Source organism: Neofelis nebulosa, chromosome 7, assembly GCF_028018385.1.
Source record: "Neofelis nebulosa isolate mNeoNeb1 chromosome 7, mNeoNeb1.pri, whole genome shotgun sequence".
Lineage (NCBI taxonomy): Eukaryota > Metazoa > Chordata > Mammalia > Carnivora > Felidae > Neofelis > Neofelis nebulosa.
In genome coordinates, this window is record NC_080788.1 from 115,030,227 (window position 1) to 115,051,160 (window position 20,934).

Sequence of the window (20,934 nt, forward strand, 5' to 3'; positions counted from 1 at the left end):
GATCTTATAGTCGAATAGCATTTGAAATATGTGAAAGCACTCATATTGAACAAACAAAATCACCCTTAACCTGGGTTACTTTCACTGGTAACTTGAATGGTTAACACTTGTCATTTCATAAGCTCCTAGATAACACAAATGCTGAATTCAAAATACAACATATTTGGTATCATTTGTTTTTAGGCATCCAAGGAAATCAAATTTAGAATGTAATCACAGAACTTTAGAGTTAAGAAAGATCTTAATGATCATCTGGTATAGCCCTTTCAGTTTATGTTTGAAAGAACTAAAGATTTGAAAAGGCCAGATAACTTGCTCAGTTACATACCTTACTTAGTATTGGCAGAACTAGAACTTGAACTTGAGTCTCTTAGCTTTCAATTCAGAGTTCTCAGCTGGGTTGCCTCTCAAATGTGTTTAGATCCTTGATGTTATTTGTGAACACCAGAAATGTCTCTGCTTCTTACAGTTTAGAAATTTTACTCTACTTGGCAACACCATGCTGAACCATATTGAAGCTTAAGGCAAGATGAAAATTCAGTGATACTGATCCTGTCTAAAATTCTGGTATTTTCTGCATTATGGGTTTTTGGCATTAATTTTGATTTCTAAAAAATTGCATTAAAATACTATTTTATCTTGATTACTGGGTTTTACCAACCTCTAAAATTTTGCAGCTGAGGTTGGTACCTCACTTGATTCACCCTAGCCCCAGCCCTGCTATTTTTATTTAACCCCCTAACTCTATAAATCCCTTCTTTCAGCCTTCTGGCAATAAAAAAAGAAAAAAAAAATCAAGCTATGGAACATTTATACTCAAAGCAAGCCCTTTCTGTTAGCCACCTAAAAATGATGGTAACAAAGAAGACAAACCAGAATTTGCATGTGCTATTCATTGACTTGATTGAAGGTAACTTAAAACATAGTAATTTTTGGCTCTATGAGTTTAAGCTGTCTTAGAATGTCTCCTAGGTTATTGAAAAGAGCTCAAAACCAAGTCATGGGTTCAATTTTCTGATCCTTCTCTGTATTGTGTTTTGAGCTCTTATGTAATTATGTTTGTTTTGATTTCTATAAATTAAGAATCAGGGAAGGAAGCTCTTTATAGGCCTATTGTGTTCATTATTTTACTTGGTCTTCTCAACAGCTGTTTAAGATAGGTAACTTATTGGATAGGACTATTTTGGTTCCAGATGGTAAAACAGAACTCATATTGACTTAAGTTAAAATAAAAGGGAATTTGCAGCCAACCAATGAAAATCTAATGGGTAGATCTGACTTCACATATTAACACATTTCATAAGGGTTTGGTCTCTACATCTTTCCAGTCTTTTCTCTGAAGAGTTGGCTTTTCCACACACAGAAGCCTCAGGCTTACTCTCTATGAGTTTAGTAACTTCAGAAAGGGAATACGTTTTTCCTCATTGCTCCAGCAAAAGCCTCAGAATTGGTTATAATTGGCCCAGCATGGATCACATGCCTATCCCTGAACCACTAATTAAAGCTCAGGGGATGCAGGTATTTCATTGGCTAAGTCTGGTTCAATGCTCAATCTCAGAGCAGTGGTTTGAGAGCAGGAAAGCCCTTTCCCTTACAGGAAGAGGGAACTTCTTAACGGCTTACCCCCAAAAGGGATGCTGGATGGCAAAGACAAATGTCTATTAGGATCTTATTCGCATTTCACTAATGAGGAAGTTGAGGCTTGAGACGCCTGGGTGGCTTAGTCGGTTGAGTGTCTGACTTTGGCTCAGGGCATGATCCCACCATCTGTGGGTTTGAACCCCGCATTGGGCTCTGTGCTGACAGCTTGGAGCCTGGAGCCTGCTTTGGATTCTGTGTCTCCCTCTTTCTCTGCCCCTCCATTGCTTGTGCTCATTTGTTCTCTCAAAAAATAAATAAACATTTAAAAAATATTTTTGTAAATGAGGAAGTTGAGGCTTAATTAATAAATTTCCACAAGGCTACACAGCTGAGTGATTAAGTCCTAATTTTGACCCAAATCTGCCTAACTCTAATTTCTATCCTCTTTTCCCCACACCTTGTTGTCTCCCTGGAATACCACACTCCTTCTCCTTACGTTTCTCCAGGAAACTGTGATGTTTGCCATTTTTCTATAGCACTTTTCCATCAGGGTGTGATTTTGCTGCCAGAGGAAATTTGACAAAGTCTGGAGACATTTTTGGTTGTCAGAACAGTGCAGGGTGGTTTGAGGGGTGTTGTGAGTAGAGACCATCCTGCAGTCACAAGCCAACCCCCACAACAGAGTTACCCAGTCTAGAATGTCAACAGAGCTGAAATTTGAACCTGCTTTACAGTTTTCATTTCTAGGCTATTACTATTAACATAACTTTTGAAAGAAAGATGTAATGAGGAGCAAGACTGAAATAATTCAAATATCTAGGTACAATTAAGTAACTTCTCAATTAAGGGAAACTGCTTTATTTTCATAGCAGCCAATTTTAGAATACTGCATTCTCTTACTTAATGGGTAAATTGAAATAGCACATATGTGCCTTTAAAAAAACTGTTTTATGCAGGCTTTAGCTAACTTCACAGGCATAATTTTTTTCATTCCAAAGCCATATAAATTTTCCTCAAAATGTAGATCTAGGGATATTTTAAATCAAATACTGAATACTTTTAAAACAAATATATAAGTTTGTCTTGGAAGCCTTTTAAAGATTTCAAATAGAAGATTCTATACCAGGGGACATATTTATAGAACTTTCAGGCAAAGCATTTTTTAAATTGCTGATGATAATAAGAAATTTAATGATTAAATAAGAGGTTTAATTTAATTTTTTTTTCAACGTTTTTTAATTTATTTTTGGGACAGAGAGAGATAGAGCATGAACGGGGGAGGGGCAGAGAGAGAGGGAGACACAGAATCGGAAACAGGCTCCAGGCTCTGAGCCATCAGCCCAGAGCCTGATGCGGGGCTCGAACTCACGGACCGCGAGATCGTGACCTGGCTGAAGTCGGACGCTTAACCGACTACGCCACCCAGGCGCCCCAAGAGGTTTAATTTAATAAGAGATTTAATTTCTTTCTATGAGCAAGTGCTTTGTAAAAGAATAACGAAGGCAGAAGAGTGCATTTAATGTGTTATAGCTGCTAGTTTGGGGGTGTGACACTTCAGAGAAATCAACCTTCATGTTTAATGATATTAAAATGGATCGAACTGTCCACTTCCCTGAGACTACAAGGGAGTTCTGAATGGTGCAAATCTGAATTATCCTAGGAAACTTATGTTTCTATAGTTCACCACAGACAGTGTTCCAGTAGAATAACCCAATGTTTAGGGGGATCCTACACATTGCATTCACATAAGAAATCTTCCGCAGTTCATCAAAATCAAATTTATTATTGGAGTTGGAAGATTGGGGGTTTAGCATTTTCTGATTTTGCCAGTTATCCACAAATAGTTTTTCAGTGTTATGTTCCAAAAACCTCATGACTACATCCATGGAATCCATTCCTCTCTCAGGTTCTTTTCAACCTCATCAGACCCAACCCAGATCAACAACATTTTCTCTGATTTCAACCAGATAATTCCTATTTGCTTTGATATCTCACATGGAAAACCCTCCTCCCATCATCTCTCTTAATCACTTTGAGGTTCCTTCAGCTCACGCCCGTCCCCACTGGCTTGGCTTCACTCCCTCACCTGACCGAGCTGCCTAATCCAGGAAATACGCATTGGTTTTCTATTTCTTCTGTTCTTCTGCCCTCTCTTGGGGCCTCTCTTCCCTCCCCTGTATTATCTTTTTTCCCTCATGTGTTACTCCTGCTTCCTTCTGTTTCCCAAACTTTATTTACTGGCTCCCTGTCCTGAGACTTAGCCGTTTCTTAGTTCATGACCTCATCTCCTAAGGTGTCTGTTGTCTACCCACTACACATATTCTAGTAAGGTATGTATGTACTTGGAGACCATCTATTCGTTGTTAATAAACTAGTTTGTAGTTTCGTAGGAAATAAGGCAGGCAGCTTCTGATCTTCAAACCACCCAAGGTCTTAATCACTAAAATGCAAAGCCTTTTGTCACATTAAGATAGGCAATAATATTTGCAAAATAATGTCAGAAAAATACTTTGATAAATGGTGCTGGGTAAAATGTTATAATTTATTATTATGCAGGCCTACTATTTTTCTTGAGAAGAAATGTTCTTAGAGATTTGGAATTTCTTTTCTATTTATGAGCATTTTCCTGGTGCTATCTGAAGTTTACTCCTCCCCATAGCTTTGTTATGTAAGTTGGTATTCTCTGTTTTATAGAGCAGAGAGATGAGAAGTCACTTGACTAAACAAGTCATTTGACCTGTTTAGAATTTCACAGCAAGCTAATTGCAGAGCCCTTGAGTTTCCTGTGTCTTAGCTCCCGTGACATAAATATAAAATGATTTATTTTGCATTGCTTATTGATATGAATGCCTTGGAGCATTTCCTTTCCTTTAATAAAATCATGAAAATTATTACCTAGTAAAGAAATTGTTAGAATAGAAAAGAAATGAACTAGGCACAATGTACCTGCATTTGATTACCACCTTTTCAACTGACTGGTAATGGGGGATGTTGTTTCCTAGGCTCTCCTTTTGAATTGTGAAAACTGTACTCATTTTATTCTGTCTTGGTGATGTTCCTTGAAGCTCTTTGAGGGGAAAAAAAAAACTTGAAGTGCAAACTGTTATTATTGATTAACTTAAATGACCCTTGTTTGTTTGCAAAGCTCCCAGTGCTTTCTGGGACAGGTGCTCCCATTGGGGAGCGTTGTGGAGTGTGGTGGGAACCAGCCGTGTCACAGTAATTTCTTTTGGATTTCTAGAACTGTTTTTCTGTTGGGTTGAAATGGAGAAACAGCTTGTGGAACTGCTTTTGGTGCTGCCATGAGTGTGTTTGGGAAGAAAGAGTGCATTCCGATGGAATGTTAGGGGGATGTTAGCTGTTCAGGAAAAATAACCCTTACCAAAGTTAATGGCTCCCACTAGCATTTTCAGTAACATGTACCAGATGTGAGTAGTTAATTATTCTCAGATCTGATAAGTACCTGCCAGCCAAGGCTAATTTTATTTTCAGTAAACAGTGGCCAAAGGTCCTAGCTGTTCATTTGATAGGATAGGGCCTGTTTGCACTTATCTATTAATAAAAGCACAACACTCCTTCAGTTTTCCTTTCCCAGGGCCAGATAAAACATTTCAGACACTCAACGTATTTGTCTTCGTAAATCAGACAAAGTAAACAAATCTGGTAGATTAACTTGGTAAACAGAGTGGTTAAGTGTTACCTTTCGAGTTTAGCTCAACGCCATATAAATAGCATTAATCGCATGGTATTTTCAATAACCTTTATGGAGCAAGACAGAGGGTTTTTTTTCCTCCCTCTCAACCACTAGGAATACAGTGTGTTTCTTAAGTACTTTCAGATGTCCTTCTGTAGGGAGATTTGAAAATCACTCTAAAATGAAATTTCTTTTGTCCCATTAATAACACATTGGGAACTTTGCATCAGTTAACATTGTATATAAACCTGGAAACCTCTGTGATTCATCTCAGAAGGAAAGTAAGACTGCACAGTGGCGTGCAAGCCTTGCCAGACAGAGATAACAGCCATTCAGAGGTTATTGATTTGGATGGAGCAGTGAGAAAAGGGTCAGCTTTTACAGTGGAGAGAGGAGTAGTTAGGTGGAAATTCAGACTTTATTCATCCAGATTTTTTCCCTTGGGCAGAGAGTCCTACTAAGGTCACAAGTACTATTTATTTTGTGATGTAGATTATTGACTTGTGAGAAGTGGCATGAAACGGAGCAGTTATTTCACACTAGCCAGAAAGACACTATTATCTCAAAGTAACTTCCAGTTATACCAAGGCTCAACTAGATGTGCACGATGACCAGGTGGTACGATATAGGGCTCCAAGTCTCATGCCAGCTCTCAGTATCATCTTGTCCACCTCATTAAACTTTCTTTTTTTAGTAATGATCAAAACAACTCTCTTTACCAAGATAGAGTATCTTTTGCATTGGCATTATACTTGAAGTTGCAAGTACCTTATAAAATTCTTTTTAGTTTTGCATAATATGTAGTAGTCCACTTAATTTGGTAAAGATGGTACATAAAAGAAATAGCTGAAAGGCCTTAGAGAAAATTCCCACCCCGCACCTCCAGCCCTGCCCCTCCAATGATCTTTGCATTAATATCTTATTCTATGAGAATGGCTGGCATGGTGCCATGAATATAGTGCCAGGTTCCTGGCAGTACCATCCTAAAGGTGACCGATGATGGTGACAGTGTTGAGTGAAGACCAAGAGTCTGGATATCTGTATTCAGTTTCCAGCTTCACTTTAATGACCTGCTGGGAGAGCACAGGCACATTGCTTCTACTCTTTTGGTTTTAGTTTCTCCAGCCATGCCATGAAGATACAAGTCTTAGTCCATTTCCCTACCTGACAGGCAAGTTGTTAAAACTGAGGAGAGAAAGTATAAAGTTCTTATAGCCTAAATGGATAAAAAGTGCTATAACCAAGGGGTAGAAAATATTTATCCAGTTCAGAAGAGTAAGCCTTTGGAGTAAAATTTTTCTGTGTTAATATTTACTAGTCTTGCATATAACAATCATTTGCCATATTTAATGTTTTTTTTTTCTCTTTTAATTAGACCCTGAGCATAGTAAAATCCATGGCATGACTTTTAGAAATTGTTTTGTTATCTGTACCAACACTTCAATTAAATATTATATTTTTAGCTATAAACTAAGTCACGTCTTCAACGTGTCCTTGGTTTTAAATGATCTGGGAATACTTATCTGGTGGCACAGGCTAAGTAAAGTAGCAGCAAAGAAAGTGTTTAGAAAGTGTTGCCGAATTCGTAATTCCAGTTAGCCCCAATCTGTTAATGATTCTCAAATCTGTATTTCTTCCGTAGATCTTTTTCCTGAATAAGAAAAAGTTCTACACACATATATTTCAAGTAAGTATACAACCTCTCTATCTGGATGGCCTATGATAATTTCTACTCAATACCTACAAAACTTAAGTTAATATAATGTTCCTGAATTTCCTTACTCTGTGAATGGAAGCACCCTTCTCTCAAGCCACAAAACTCTCATCCCTTCCCCTCAAAGTCTATGGATTTGGCTCTCAGTATTTTATGCCCCTTCTATCCATCGCCCTGTTACTACCTTAATTGAACTCTTGCTGTCTGTCACTGGTTGGCTGCAATTGTCTTCCTGCAACTAGATTTATCCGATTGCTGTCTATTCTCATACCATTTCCAGATTAACCTTCCCCAAATGCAAATCATAAAGTGTTACTTTGTCACTTAAAAAAGGTTAGTGGTTTCTTGTGTCCTACAGGACAAGATCTAAACTTATATTGATTATTGAGGTCTTAGTGATCTTTGCCTTGTTTCTGGCTTCGAATCCTCTTGTAGCCTATGCCCCAGCCACATTGACAGTTTATGGGTTCCTGAACATCCACATTGTTGAACACTCTACACTCTTCCCAGAGGTAGGACTCAGTTGGTAGATTGAATGGATGGATGAAGTAAACCTTATGACCATATCTACCTGTTCAAATCCCACTCCCTTTTCAGTATTGAATGGAAATGGCCTTAAAAAGTACCCAGATTAAGGGGGCACCAGGGAGGCTTAGTTGTTTAAGCATCTGACTTTGGCTCAGGTCATGAGCTCACTGTTTGTGGGTTCGAGTCCTGTGTCGGGCTCTGTGCTGACAGCTCGGAGCCTGGAGCCTGCTTCGGATTCTGTGTCTCCCTCTCTCTCTGTCCCTCTCCTGCTCACACTCTCTCTCTCAAAAATAAACATTGAAAAAATTTTTTTTGAAGTACCCAGATTAAGATTTGATAGGTGTACTAGGTTTTTATTTACTATTCATATGATTGAGGGGGCAACAAGAATGTCCTTGTAGCCCCTCCACCTACCCAAAGATTTTATGGATAGTCTGAAATTTCACCATGAAGACTCATTTGTTAAGGTTCTGATATTCCATTTATATTTCTTTCCCTCTTATAACTTTATAGTTACAAAGTACTTCCATGAACAAATGTTATCTTATTTAATTTTGAAAACAACCTTATGAAGATTTTTATCATATATGCTTTAGAGATAAAGAAATACCACTTCAAGGCAATTCACCAATCTAAGGTCATTCCATTGACATGGTGGAGCTAGGGCTTGAGCCTAGGTTCATTGATTCCAGCATCCTGTTTTCCTCAGGCTCTTACCTTAGAAGGAGACACAAATGTATTAACAGTTAAATACCTTAGTGTATATTAGTCACACAGATCACTTGCTTCATGCCACTCACCAAGAGGAGAATTCTGAGGAAATGAGAGTTGTAAATTCTATATTGGAAAAGAGAAACCGATTACAGAGAGAAGATGGAGCATAGTTTTGGAGGCTGGGGCAAGCCTAGGGAAGTTAGACTTTGGTGAGATGTGACAATGGGCCTAGGATGGACACTATCTTAATATAAATGTACAAAATTCATATTTCTTCATTCACCACTTCTTCGTGAAAACTACATTTTGTTCTTCAAATTTTTGTTTGAATTCTAGTTGGTTAACATGTAGTGTAATATTGGTTTCAGGATAGAATTTAGTGATTTGTCACATATAAAACCTTGTGCTCAATACAAGTGCCTTCCTTAATACCCATCACCCATTTAGCCCACCTCCCTCCATTAACCCTCAGTTTGTTCTCTATGGTTAAGAGTCTCTTATGTTTTGCTTCCCTCTCTTTTTTTCCCCCTTCCCCTGTATTCATCTGGCAAAAACTACATTTTAACTTAACCTTAATAAAAGGTGTGTAGAAAGTTTCTATCATCATTATATTGATAATCATCTAGATCTTATCAAAGTACAAGATGCTGAATATTAGAATCATATACTTGATATCCCCATAAGAGTTCTTTAAAAATCTTTAATATAATTGTTTCATTGGGAAACACAAGCTATTTTTATGATACAGGTAACACTGGTGGGGTTAAGATCTGTTCTTTGTCTTTCATGTGGGAGGCTTTCTTTAAAAGTCTGCTGATCTTTGGCAATCCATTCATATTGGAGAACAAGAGGTGCAAGCACATGCAGACACACACACACACACACACACACACACAGACACACTGGTAATTCTAGGTATATGGGCAGTTATGTTGATTGGTGTCTTCATTAGAGGGTTGTGGGCACGGATCCCAGTATTTTGTAGGTGGAGCTCCACATACCCTCATCTGTATATCTTTTCTTTATAGCTCATCTCTATGTGTAGAGAGGAACCTTCCAATTTTCTTTTTGGGTGTGAAACAGATGGTCATCAGAGTTTAGGGGGCTGAGGGAAGGAAAGAGGCTATAGATGGGGATCTTGCTCTCCCCATACATAGACTTTTATTAACCTCCCAGTTTGGTTCAGTTTGGTTCAGTACATTCCCAGCTCCGCTTTTTTTCTTTGAGTCCAGAATCTGTTTAGGTACACTTCTCCAGAGAATAAACCCTCTGAAGCATGTGCAGGACACACAACCAAACTAAAAGTGTGGGTAAGATTCAAACAGTGGGGAGGGTGAGGAAACCTTTCTGTGCAAGAATAATACAACCAAAGACATGAAGTTGGAGGCAAACCAGAGTGAATGGGAAATAACCAATAATTCACCTTACCTAGAGTGAAGCACACATGAAGAACTGAGTTAGGAGCAAAATAAAGGTGGTAACAGAGACTGCAGCTTCAAAGAGAATACTAAGAAGCCTGGACTTTCTTCTGGAGGTGCCAAGGAGCCAGCTTCCTCATACTAGTTCATTAAATTATGAAGACAGCTTCTGAGTGCATGGTAGATTACTAGCAGGGGGTCACGCATGAATTGAGTTGGGATGCTTCTCTGTGATTTTGACACAATTGACTGTGTTTCTGTTGGGGTCTCCACATCCAAAGTATTTCATATGCATAATGCTGGAGCTTACAGATCCTCAGAGGGTTATCATGCTGGGAGGCTTGATGTTCTTTTTTGTGATCTGCACCTCTCTGATAGTGAAACCGTCTTGTTCTAATGTGAGAGCTCACAGACGTCTCCCGTCTTCTAGATGTTATCAGTTACAGCACTCCTGCAGGTGGGCCGCATGGCCATGGAGCCAGAGACCCTCAGATGAGAAGAGGCTTGAAAGGACCTTAAAACTTTGTAAATGCAGTTTTACTAAATGTCATAGAAATGGACTCCTAGGATTTTTATGCCATTTAATCGGGAGCAAAACGAGAGACGAACTGTTTGTTGCCTAGTTCCTTGCTCCGTTCTGCAAAGGCCTTTTATGCTTTTGATGATGATGGTAGTGATTATTTAGAAACATGTTTTGCCCACGTATGTGTACTATAGTAAGATGGTTTTCTTTCTGAGCAGCCTAGGAAGAACGTTCTTTTTTATAGGCCTCAGATACAAGTTCTCTCCCTCAGACTGTTTGCCCAAGCCTTAAAAATACGGCATGATTACACAAGCACTCTGGAATTTAGATTAAGCAGCATTCAATTCGAAAATCTAATCACATCATCTAAATATCATTAAGTTCTAATAGGCTGATTGATAGGGACCAAAGCTGTTTTTGCCTGGTGCTGCATGCCTTTCCCTCAGCTAGCCTTTTCAAACTAAGATGTTGATAAAGGCATCTATAAATCTTAATAGTTGGAGACAGTTTAAAAGCATAGTTCACTGGGTAAGGTCACACCCACTTAAGTGACCTATTTTGTATACTTTTCAAAAATAGGTTAATTAACTTAATAGAAATAATAGGACTCTCGTATTGATGTGCAATTACTACTAAAACAAGTTTTTTTTTTTTCTTTCCAAGTGAACACGATGTTCATGAAATTGAGGGCATAATAGCCATGACAAGAACCAGGCTTAGCAAGGCAGGTCATGTGCAGTGAGTACATTTCAGACTTGCCCTTTAAAACCCGCTTTTATTCCAGTGCTGGGATGTGGGCATACCTCCACTAAAGCATTTCACTCCCAGCACTCTCTCAGTTTGCACTGCGTGGGGGTGGATTATTCTAGCTGTTGTTGTTTTCCCAATCACTAAAACAGCAGTCTATGTAGGCCCTGTTCCCTAAAGACTTCAGCATGCATAGGAACCTCAATGAATCTCAGTCTCTCTTCTTTTTAAACTGAGGCTGTTTTCTCCATTTTTCTAACAAATGATTCATCTGGTATCCCGGGAGAAGCATGGTTTCAAAGGAGACTGCAGTGTAGGAGGGCAAGGGAGTGCCCAGGCAAGAGTCCTATTTGGGACAAGTTACATTATCCTAAAGCAGCCTGGTTTTATTTATTTTTTGTTGTTGTGTAGTGCCTGATTCAAATTTTCTGCTCCCAAAGCAAAGCATTTTATCCTAGTCTTAGACCTCTTGCTGATGGTTATAACCTTTTAATTCTATTATTGATCGCTAACTTTGCATAATTTGATTTTTCCATTCATCTGTTCCTTACAATATACCTCACTGATGTTTTATATCATAAGTTGAGCATATGAGTATTATATTATTCTTCAGAACTTTTATTTATTTAAAAAAAATTTTTTTTAACGTTTATTTATTTTTGAGACAGAGAGAGACACAGCATGAACAGGGGAGGGGCAGAGAGAGAGGGAGACACAGAATCGGAAGCAGGCTCCAGGCTCTGAGCCATCAGCCCAGAGCACGACGCGGGGCTCGAACTCACGGACCGCGAGATCGTGACCTGAGCTGAAGTCGGACGCTTAACCGACTGAGCCACCCAGGTGCCCCTCTTCAGAACTTTTAAATACAGCTTAAATAGTAAGTTACATTTTAAAAAGTTAATTTCCCTCCTCCATGCGATTTCTTGTATCACACACAACTGTGTCTGTGGACATTGCTGAGTCCCTCATGGCTTGAATTGTCCTTGGCCCAGGTGGTCTGAGAGGCAGTTAGCAGTACACATTCATAGGAAGGCGGGTTGTTCTTGCAAGTTAGTCATGATGTATGCATTGACCTGAAAGGTTCATTTTGAACCAGAGGTCCTCAATGGACTCCTCACTCACCTTCCAGAAATGTCACCATTTTCCCACTTGCTTATACTGCCTTGACAACACAGCCTTAAATGGAAACAAGTTTTGTTTGCATGTATGTGTGCATGCACAAAGAAAATAACAGATCAAACTAGTCTATGGGCCTGTCGCTATGTTAGAAAGAACCTTATAACCATCCCCCAGCAATGGGATCTTCATTAGGAACATGACTTTCTTACAGAAGGTTGTAATGCTTATGAAGTTCAGTTTTCTGACTTCTTGTGAGAGCATAGGCATATGAGAGAACTCTTTGGTTTTATGTTGAGTAACGGAATGGTTCACTCTCCAGTGCATGGAACCCACCCCACTTGAATATGCTAGTTTCCTCCTAATGGCTAGGTTAATGTTGGTGGTTTTCCCTCCCAAGCATTTTCTCTAGAGTTAAGCAGCATCTCTTTCTTGAAAGCAAAACCCTCATTTCCTATTTCATATCCTCTAATTTGCCTAGTATAAGGTCCAATTCAGAGCAAGTATTCATTAAAAACATTTTAGTTAATTAACTACAAAACGTCTGGCTTTGGTTTAGGAGAGAATAAGAGATTGGGCAGGGAAAGCACTGGCACACAAGAGAAGTAAAATCAAAAGGATATCTTTTTATGTTACTTTTTTTCTTAAATAATAAAAGTATTATATATGGCTTGTGGAAAATTTGGGAGCCCAGCAATGTTTTAAAAATCACCCAGCTGCTCCTGGCTATATGCTTAAGATAACTGAAAATAGGTTGTTACATGAATGTTCATAGCATTATTCATAATATCCAAAAGTAGAAACAAATATTCATCAATGAATGAATGAATAAATAAAATGTGGCATGTCCATACAATGGAATATTATTTGACAATAAAAAGCAATGAAGTACTGACACATGTTACAATGTAGATGAATCTTGAAAACATTGTGCTAAGTGAAAGAAGCCATTCACAAAAGACCACACATTGTATGATTCATTCATATAAAATGTCCAGAGCAGGGAAATCTATAGAGACAGAAATTATATTAGTGTTTGCTTAGGGGTGGGAATGGGGGACTTGTGGGTAGAAGCTAAAGGGTACAGGATTTTTTTTGGAAGTGATAAAAATGTTCTAAAATTGACTGTGGTGTAATGGTCATACAACTCAGTGGATAGATTAAGAACCACTGAAATTTTTTAATGGGTGAATTTGGATGGTATGTGAACTATATCTCAAGAAAGCTGTTATACAAAAAGTTAATCATCTAAAACTCAATCCTGAAATGTCTACCAATTAATGGCATTTTGTTATATTTCCTGTATTTCCTTCTAGTCTCACTTTACATAAATCTAAAATGTTTCATAGTTTGGCTCATACTTTGTGTACAGTTTCTATATAGTGTTTTTCATTTACCTTTTTATCATGAACATTTTCTCATCCCATTAAGAACATTTTTGTAAACACAGTTCTAATGGCAGCATAATAACTTACCTCATGATTATCACATAATTTCCATAGCCATTCTTCTAGTGTTGGACATTTTAGCTTGTGTCTATTTTTCACAATTGTGAATAGCAAGTTGCATTTTAGAAAGGCTGTGAGACCTTTTATTGTCATTTCTGAGCATAAAAGTTTTATGTTAAGGGAAAGAAACATGCAGAGAGTAATGCCTTCATTGAGTTTTAGACCAAAGTTTCCGAAAATAAAAGCTTTGTGTCTTGGTTTTATTTAGCCTTTGGGTGGAGCAAAGTAAATTTTCATCAGGAGTCACTAAAAGGGCAAGACCCACCTTCTCAGGGGGAATTTTGAGGTCAAAATGCAGATTAGCCCCACCTCAGCAGCCCAGCAAGTGGAGCAGTCTCCCACTCTTCTGTGTGAACACGTGGACAGGGTCTCAGCCTGACTGAGTTCGTGCATTTATTATATAAGAAGTTCTCTTTTTCTTGAAGCATCTTCTCTGGAGAAAAGGATTAAAGGCTGCAGTCTTTTCACTAGAAATATTTATTAATATTATTTTTAAATGTTTATTTATTTTGAGGGGGGGGGAGGGAGGGAATATGAGAATTCCAAGCAGGCTCCATGCTGTCAGCGCAGAGCCCAGTGTGGGGCTCGATACCACAAACTGTAACATCATGACCTGAGCTGAAATCAAGAGTCAGAGGCTTGGCCAACTGAGCCACCCAAGCACCCCTTTATTTTTTTTGAGAGAAAAAATTAAATGTAGTTTTAGACAGTGATTACCTTTCATCTGGTTCATCATATTTTATATTCTTATTTGAGGCTGATGAAAATATTTAGAACTTTAACACCTCTGTATCCTAGCCCCAATTTTAGTGTACTTCTTAATGTTGTATTCTGTTTGGTCTTCGGTTGAACAGTATCTCTCCCAATTTCACTTTATACCTTCCCTTCTCCTTAATACTGTCCAGTTCTCATTTGGAAGGTGTAAGGAAGTGCTTCATCTGTTGTAGAGAAGAGGATGTGGATCCTGTATATTTTCCAGTCATTGCATTCTTAACCTATTACATGTACATTTGTGTGGTCCTTACTGACTTGACCTGATCATATTGCAAAGTACAAACATATTACTTAAGGAAAGGAGAGCCAGGCACTAATGGTCTTTTTTCATTAGCCAAAGCCCACTTCATAATTTCTGTTTTCTAACTTGGAGAAAAAGAAGTTTAGCTAGATTTAGAGACTTTTCTAAGTCACATAGCAAGAAGCTAAGAACAAGAGTGAGAACCCCTGCCAAACTATTCCACAAGAATTCATAAGCTTCCAGGCTCAGTTTTACAGTATATAAGTGGTTGCATAGGTTAAGAAAAATAATTTAATCTCCATGTATCCAAGTTGAACTGGTATCTTCCAAATTTCAAGCGAAGAAAGACCCTTAGAGGAAGAACTTAACAGAATTAAAATTATGTGACCTGAACCATGGTTCCTTTCCCATTCAATTATTTCCTTTTAACCACTGATGGCTTTTTGTGCTTGGCTGGGTATGCTAGTCAAGCCTATGTTATGAAAGAGAAATAAGACACTTAATCCTGTGAATCATTAACCTGCATTGGCCTCCTTTCCCAGTAGCTTGCCCTTCCTGTATGTAGTCTGTTTACTCACTTCTGAGCCAAGTCTCCAAGGTCTCTTATTATTGAGTGTAGGGACACCTGGATCACAGGGAGTTGGGCCTTTGTTTTATTCTGACGATGACGTGACTGATTATACAGCTCCAGGCATTTGCATGTTTCAAAGGCATTTTTAAAGTTTATTGCTTGTGAAAACCTAGTTAGTAAAATATCATTAATTTTTTTTTCTTTCTTTCTTTCTTTCTTTCTTTCTTTCTTTCTTTCTTTCTTTCTTTCTTTCTTTCTTTCTTTCTTTCTTTCTTTCTTTCTTTCTTTCTTTCTTTCTTTCTTTCTTTCTTTCTTTCTTTCTTTCTTTCTTTCTTTCTTTCTTTCTTTCTTTCTTTCTTTCTTTCTTTCTTTTTAACAAATGAGGCTGTTGAACTTAGGGAAGTTTTGACTTGCCAAAAGCTCCACAACAAGTCAGTGGCAGAATTCAAATGGGTGTACACTCTTATATACTTAGTTCGGTGTCTAACTCATTGAGGCATATTTTTGTTTTTTATTTATAAATCCAGGTAGGACTGACTTGAGTCATTTGTAGTTAATAAATTTTTGTGTTTGATCTGTTGCCACTGAAGCCTAGCTCAGACTTATCAGTATTATATTCTCTGGAAAGAGCTGGAGAAACCTAACCTCAGAAACGCAGCAGTCAGTAGGTTCAGTGAGACCTAACCAGGAGATCACCTTTGGGCTACAGATTTTTCTTCTGTGAACAGGAAGTCCTCATCAGGATCTTAGAGGCGACAGGAATAGAGTGATTACTCATTGATTTAGATTCCAGGGTCTGGCCACCTTCTGTGAAATATGAATCCCATGGAATATGAGTGATTTTGTATAAAGGTCTCTAGGACTTGGTGCTGGGGCATCGACTGTTTCAGTTTCTCAGTAGTGGGAACTTAGAAAAGAAATGACTTTTGCATGGTCATATTGAAAAGCAGAGGCAGAATATGGGGTAACATCCATGTTTCTTGGCTTCTTTCCTTGGGCTGTAACCACTAGACTTCATAGATAAATATTTACTCAAGGAAGAATGCTTAGCATTGAAAGAGTGAAGTCTTAAGATGGGTAAGATACACAAAATACTCCTACATAAGTCATTATATTGACATCTGTGGCCACATATTGGTCCATGAAGGGAAAAGTTCTAGCCACTGAAACCTCAGCCACTAGTAACTTACTCTTTAGGCCATCTTTGTAATTATGGCACTGACTAGCCCAAGTCTTAGGTTATTTCATCATGATATTTTCAGTATAGCATTGACTATATCAGTGATTAGCAGCTTCCTATTAATTCATACTCCCTTCCCCTTGTCATTCTTTTTTTGATGTTTATTTATTTTTGAGAGAGAGTGAGGGACAGAGAAAGAAGGAGACACAGAATTTGAAGTAGGCTGCAGGCTCTGAGCTGTCAGCACAGAGCCTGATGCAGGGCTTGAACTCACAAACTGTGAGATCATGACCTGAGCTGAAGTCGGGTGCTTAACCTACTCAGCCACCCAGGTGCCTCTCCCCCTTATCATTCTGATGACCCTAGCATATGTTGCTGTATGTTCTTACTCTCTGCACATAACACTAGTTTTTACTTTGCATGTTTAGACACTGATGGAGGCACTAGTAAGTTCTGCGTGTAGATTTTAGAGTCCAGGGTAGTCAAGGAATAAAGAACAGAGAAAGAGAACATCAGTTTGACTAAGACGAGGATATAATCTTGATGGGCCTCAGTGACCCCAGGCTAAGACAAGAGCAGCTTAGACTTAGTGTTTTGAACCCTTTAATGAAAGCTGTTTTAAAATAAAGCATATGGACATAGGGCAGGATACACTGAGAATACAGAACAATGCTGGAGTAAAGCCAAGAGCATGTGGCAAGACTATCCAGGGGGCCAAGACCAGGGGCATTGGGTTGGACTAAAATGCTCCTCTCCCTGATATACACATAACTAACTTCCTCACTCCCTTCAAGTCTTCGCTTAAATGTCATCTTCTCAATGAGACCTACAAATCTATGCTGACCCACCTATTTAAACTTGCAATGATTTGAATGAGTTAATTGAAACCTCATGTTGATTATTCCTGCATAACACAAGAAAATGTAATGCAATAGATGGTGAGCTCAGTGGTGTTCCACATCTTGGTTTTTATTTTAATGCTCCTTGCAAATAATGGTATTCGGTTAGTGTAAATATTAATAATATTTACTCACGAGAAAGGAACAGAATGTTCTCCTTTTTCTAGCTATACTCTGAATTCTTGTATTCAGGATTTCCCTGAAAGATTAAAAGTTAAATAAAGTGATATTGATAGAGTTGGCATACATGATCTTTGTTTATACTGATACAGCACATTTTGTCATTCCATTTGTTTCTTCCCCATGGTTACTTTTTTTTTTCTCAATGGAAATTTGCAACTTCAGATCGCTTTTTCCATCTTTTTGATGTCAGTGAGGAAGGAAAGAAGCAGGGTACATTTGCTGAACTTAAAGATACTTGGTGTGTTTAAATAGAAATAAAGCATACCAGAGAGGCGCAGTAGTTGAGTTTCATCAGTAATGCAGGGTAATTTAAGTATTAAATGCGTCAGGCTGATTATTTCCACTTTATTCATTGTAGGTATGGCTTATAAAGACTTGGTAGGTGCACTTGCCTATGGCCCTCCCACCTGTGTTTGGGATGAGCTCATCATACTTCACAAACATAGCTGACAGGAGATGGTCTCTATGTCGACTAAGAAACACCTATTTGGGGTTGTATAAGGTGAACTACTACTGACTCAGTCTGTGATTCTTTTCTGTCTAAATCAGTGCTGGGATGTGATTAACTGTGCAATGCCTCACCAGAAGCACCAGGGTTTTTCTATGGTTCTCAAACCAAATTCAAGTTTTGGAATTATGGTGTCTGTTTAAATTCCAAGTGGCTGAGATAAAGTCTCAGTTAACATTTACACATTGGATTATCATCTCCTAGTAAATTCAGAGTATTGGTAGAAAATGTATGGGTCAGTCTGATCTCGATTCGAATCTTTCTACTACCTTATTGTGTGAATTCTATTGAATGAAACTCTCTGGACCTCCACTTCTTTGTAAAATTGGATAGTTTCAAGACAATGGCTTCACATTTCTTAATTACATGTTCATTTTTTAGAATAGTTGCAAATAATTTGCAATATCTGTCATCCAAGTATTTCCTGTCCCCCTACCCCCTTCCTCCTTGCTCTTGTATCATGGTAACTGATACAGCAGCCTACCTACAGCAAGCATTACAAAATCTCCAGGTGTGTGTTCTGATAGGCTGGGTCCTCTCACTGAGCCCAGACTCAGTTTGGGTACTGTGTTCTATTAGCTGGGATCTCAGAGTATGGGATGATTTGCCAATTATCTAATCCTTAAAACATCTTTAGGAGTTGAGGAGGAGGCCGATTTTCTCCCTTAGGTATGCATCTTGGGAAACATACCAACTCACACCTATCTACTTTTCTGGGGCTTTGCATGGCTGGGTAGAAAGTGAAGCACAAGAGTTTAAGTCACTTATTCAGGATCCACAACAGTAAATAGTGAAACTAGTATTCAAAGCAAGGTCCACATAATTCCAAAGCCTGGATTCTTAATTGATAGGCTGATCTCAAAGAGTTAGCTCTCAAATCCTTCATCATATCTAAAAATAAGATAATAAAATCTAGTGCTGCAATGTTGAATCAGGAAATTCAGATTTCACTTTTGAGCTTCACTACTGACTTCACCTCAGGCAACTCAATCATCCTTGGATGATTTTGCCATGAAGAAAATGAGGATCATGATGTCTGTCGCTCAGGGGTAGAATAAGCATTAAAAAATAAAACATAATAGCATCAGTAAAGCCCTTTGGTCTCCAGAGAGGATGAGCATTGCATGAATTTCTAGTGTTAATATTTCATGTTGAAGACTTCTGAGCACATTCATTTTAAATGCAAAAAAAGGTAAACTTTGGACCATGAATATCCTGATTCTGGGAATTAAATGGTAACCAATCTTGAAATAGTTATAGCAGTGCCAAAAGAGGGTAGAGTAATGGAACAATATCACCTAGCTAACACCCAGAGAAGGCTTCTGGATTGTTTCAGTTAGCAGCAAGAGTATGTATTTTGTGGGCCCAGAGCATATTAATCAACTGCACTATGCCAAGATTGAGTTCTGTTTTTTACTAGAGATCTGTTCTAAATCACTTTGTTCATAATATTGTCATCAAGTGTGCCATCCGCAAACGGGACACGTCACAAAAGGAGCAAAGAAGCTTTTGTCCCAAAGTATAACTCCCAGAATAAGCCAAGAAAGATAACATTGAGGATTAAGACATGTTTCTGGGAAAGGTTTTCCTTCCAAACTCCAGAATACTACTGAGTACATTGCCACACCTACTCCCCAGGGCAAACAGCATGCAATTCTGTACACAAATATACTTAGTGATGTCTCTCCTGGGAACTTTTAGAAGTACTGCCTTTTCCTGGGTGCCAGAAAGACAATCAGCCTACCAGGAGGTGCCTCTGCAAGTGTGTGTGTGTGTGTGTGTGTGTGTGTGTGTGTGTATACACATGCACATAAAAGCACCAAGGTGTTTTGTTGTTAGTTGTTTTTTTGTTTTGTTTTGTTTTGTTTTGTTTTAGAATGATCCTTTTGCTGGCCAGTACCAGAATGATCTAATTATGTGTGCTTTACTGATTCTCATGTACCAAAATCCATTTTCAAGTTTAACTAGGTTTTCTTAATGGACTTTTCCTTAAAAACACACACTCAATCACACTTGAGTGTGATCACACTTATCTTTCCTCTCACTAGGATAGAACTCAATTCCATTCATAAGGAGAAAATATATAAAAATGTTTCCATTTTGGAAACATTATCCATTATCGCTAAAACTTCTCCAAAAACTTCTAGATTGATGTGAGAGAGAGAGAGAGAGAGAGAGAGAGAGAGAAAGAGAATAAAGGAGGAGGAGGAAGAAGTGGGAAGGGGGGAAAAGGGAGGAAGAGGAGAGAAAAGAATGAAGAAATGGAAATAAAAAGCAATTAAGCTTAAAAAACAAGCCAGATGAAGCTCTGGCAACATATATAAATAAATTTACTTTAAGAAAGTCTTTCAAGGGTTAAAAGAATTTTTTTCTCCAGCTAAGAGGTTCAAACCTTCTGACCTTTTACCCTGTCTTGTCTATTGATCATTGAGCACTCTGAGATGAACAGATGACCAGGTGCTGAGCACACTTTAAAGAAAGTTACTTTGCTGGAAAATATTTCCCTACTCAGGTATCTTTAATAGCTCAGTACGTGACCTTGGCATGACCCAAAAGGAGGCAGCTCGTTCAAGCAGGTAGAATACCAGGTCATCTCAGCACTGCCCTCATTCATAATGTTCTTTTTCTAACACCGAGCCAAGCCTGTGACCATGCTGCCTTCTTTATTTTGCAATAATCAGGGTCTTCTTCCTTTCTCACCCTTGTTTCCTGCCCTGAGGCTCTTTTGACAATAGTAAGTATAAATTGAAACCTGTATTTCTTTGCAGAACAAAGACTGGAATGAATTCATTGAAAAGTAGCTTTTTAAACCTTTGGACCCATTTATCAAAATTCTATATGAGTGTGTTTCCTGGTGACCCAATTAATTGAAATATTTTTTTTTTTCTGAAGCCAAAGGAGAAAGGCTGGTATTGTTTTATATGCTTTCTCATTTTAGTTGTATATCACTTTCCATTTTGCAGTGTGCTGAGCTTAGCATATTTTCTTTTTTCTTTTTTGTCACTATCCCCTCTGCCTCTACTTTCCAGTCTTAT

The 20,934-nt window shown here is 38.3% G+C and overlaps 1 protein-coding gene across 5 annotated transcripts in view; it reads left to right on the forward strand.

Moving 5' to 3' along the window:
• Positions 1 to 20,934, forward strand: part of RAD51B (RAD51 paralog B) — a 644,260-nt gene that overhangs the window by 283,605 nt on the left and 339,721 nt on the right. For 4 of the 5 annotated variants that reach the window (XM_058739438.1, XM_058739439.1, XM_058739441.1 and 1 more), the window contains exon 8: positions 6,918 to 6,962. The exons of the other annotated variant lie outside the window; for it this stretch is intronic. In XM_058739438.1, the coding sequence (XP_058595421.1) occupies positions 6,918 to 6,962 (45 nt within the window). The remainder of the gene's footprint in view (positions 1 to 6,917; positions 6,963 to 20,934) is intronic. 5 annotated transcript variants of the gene reach the window in all.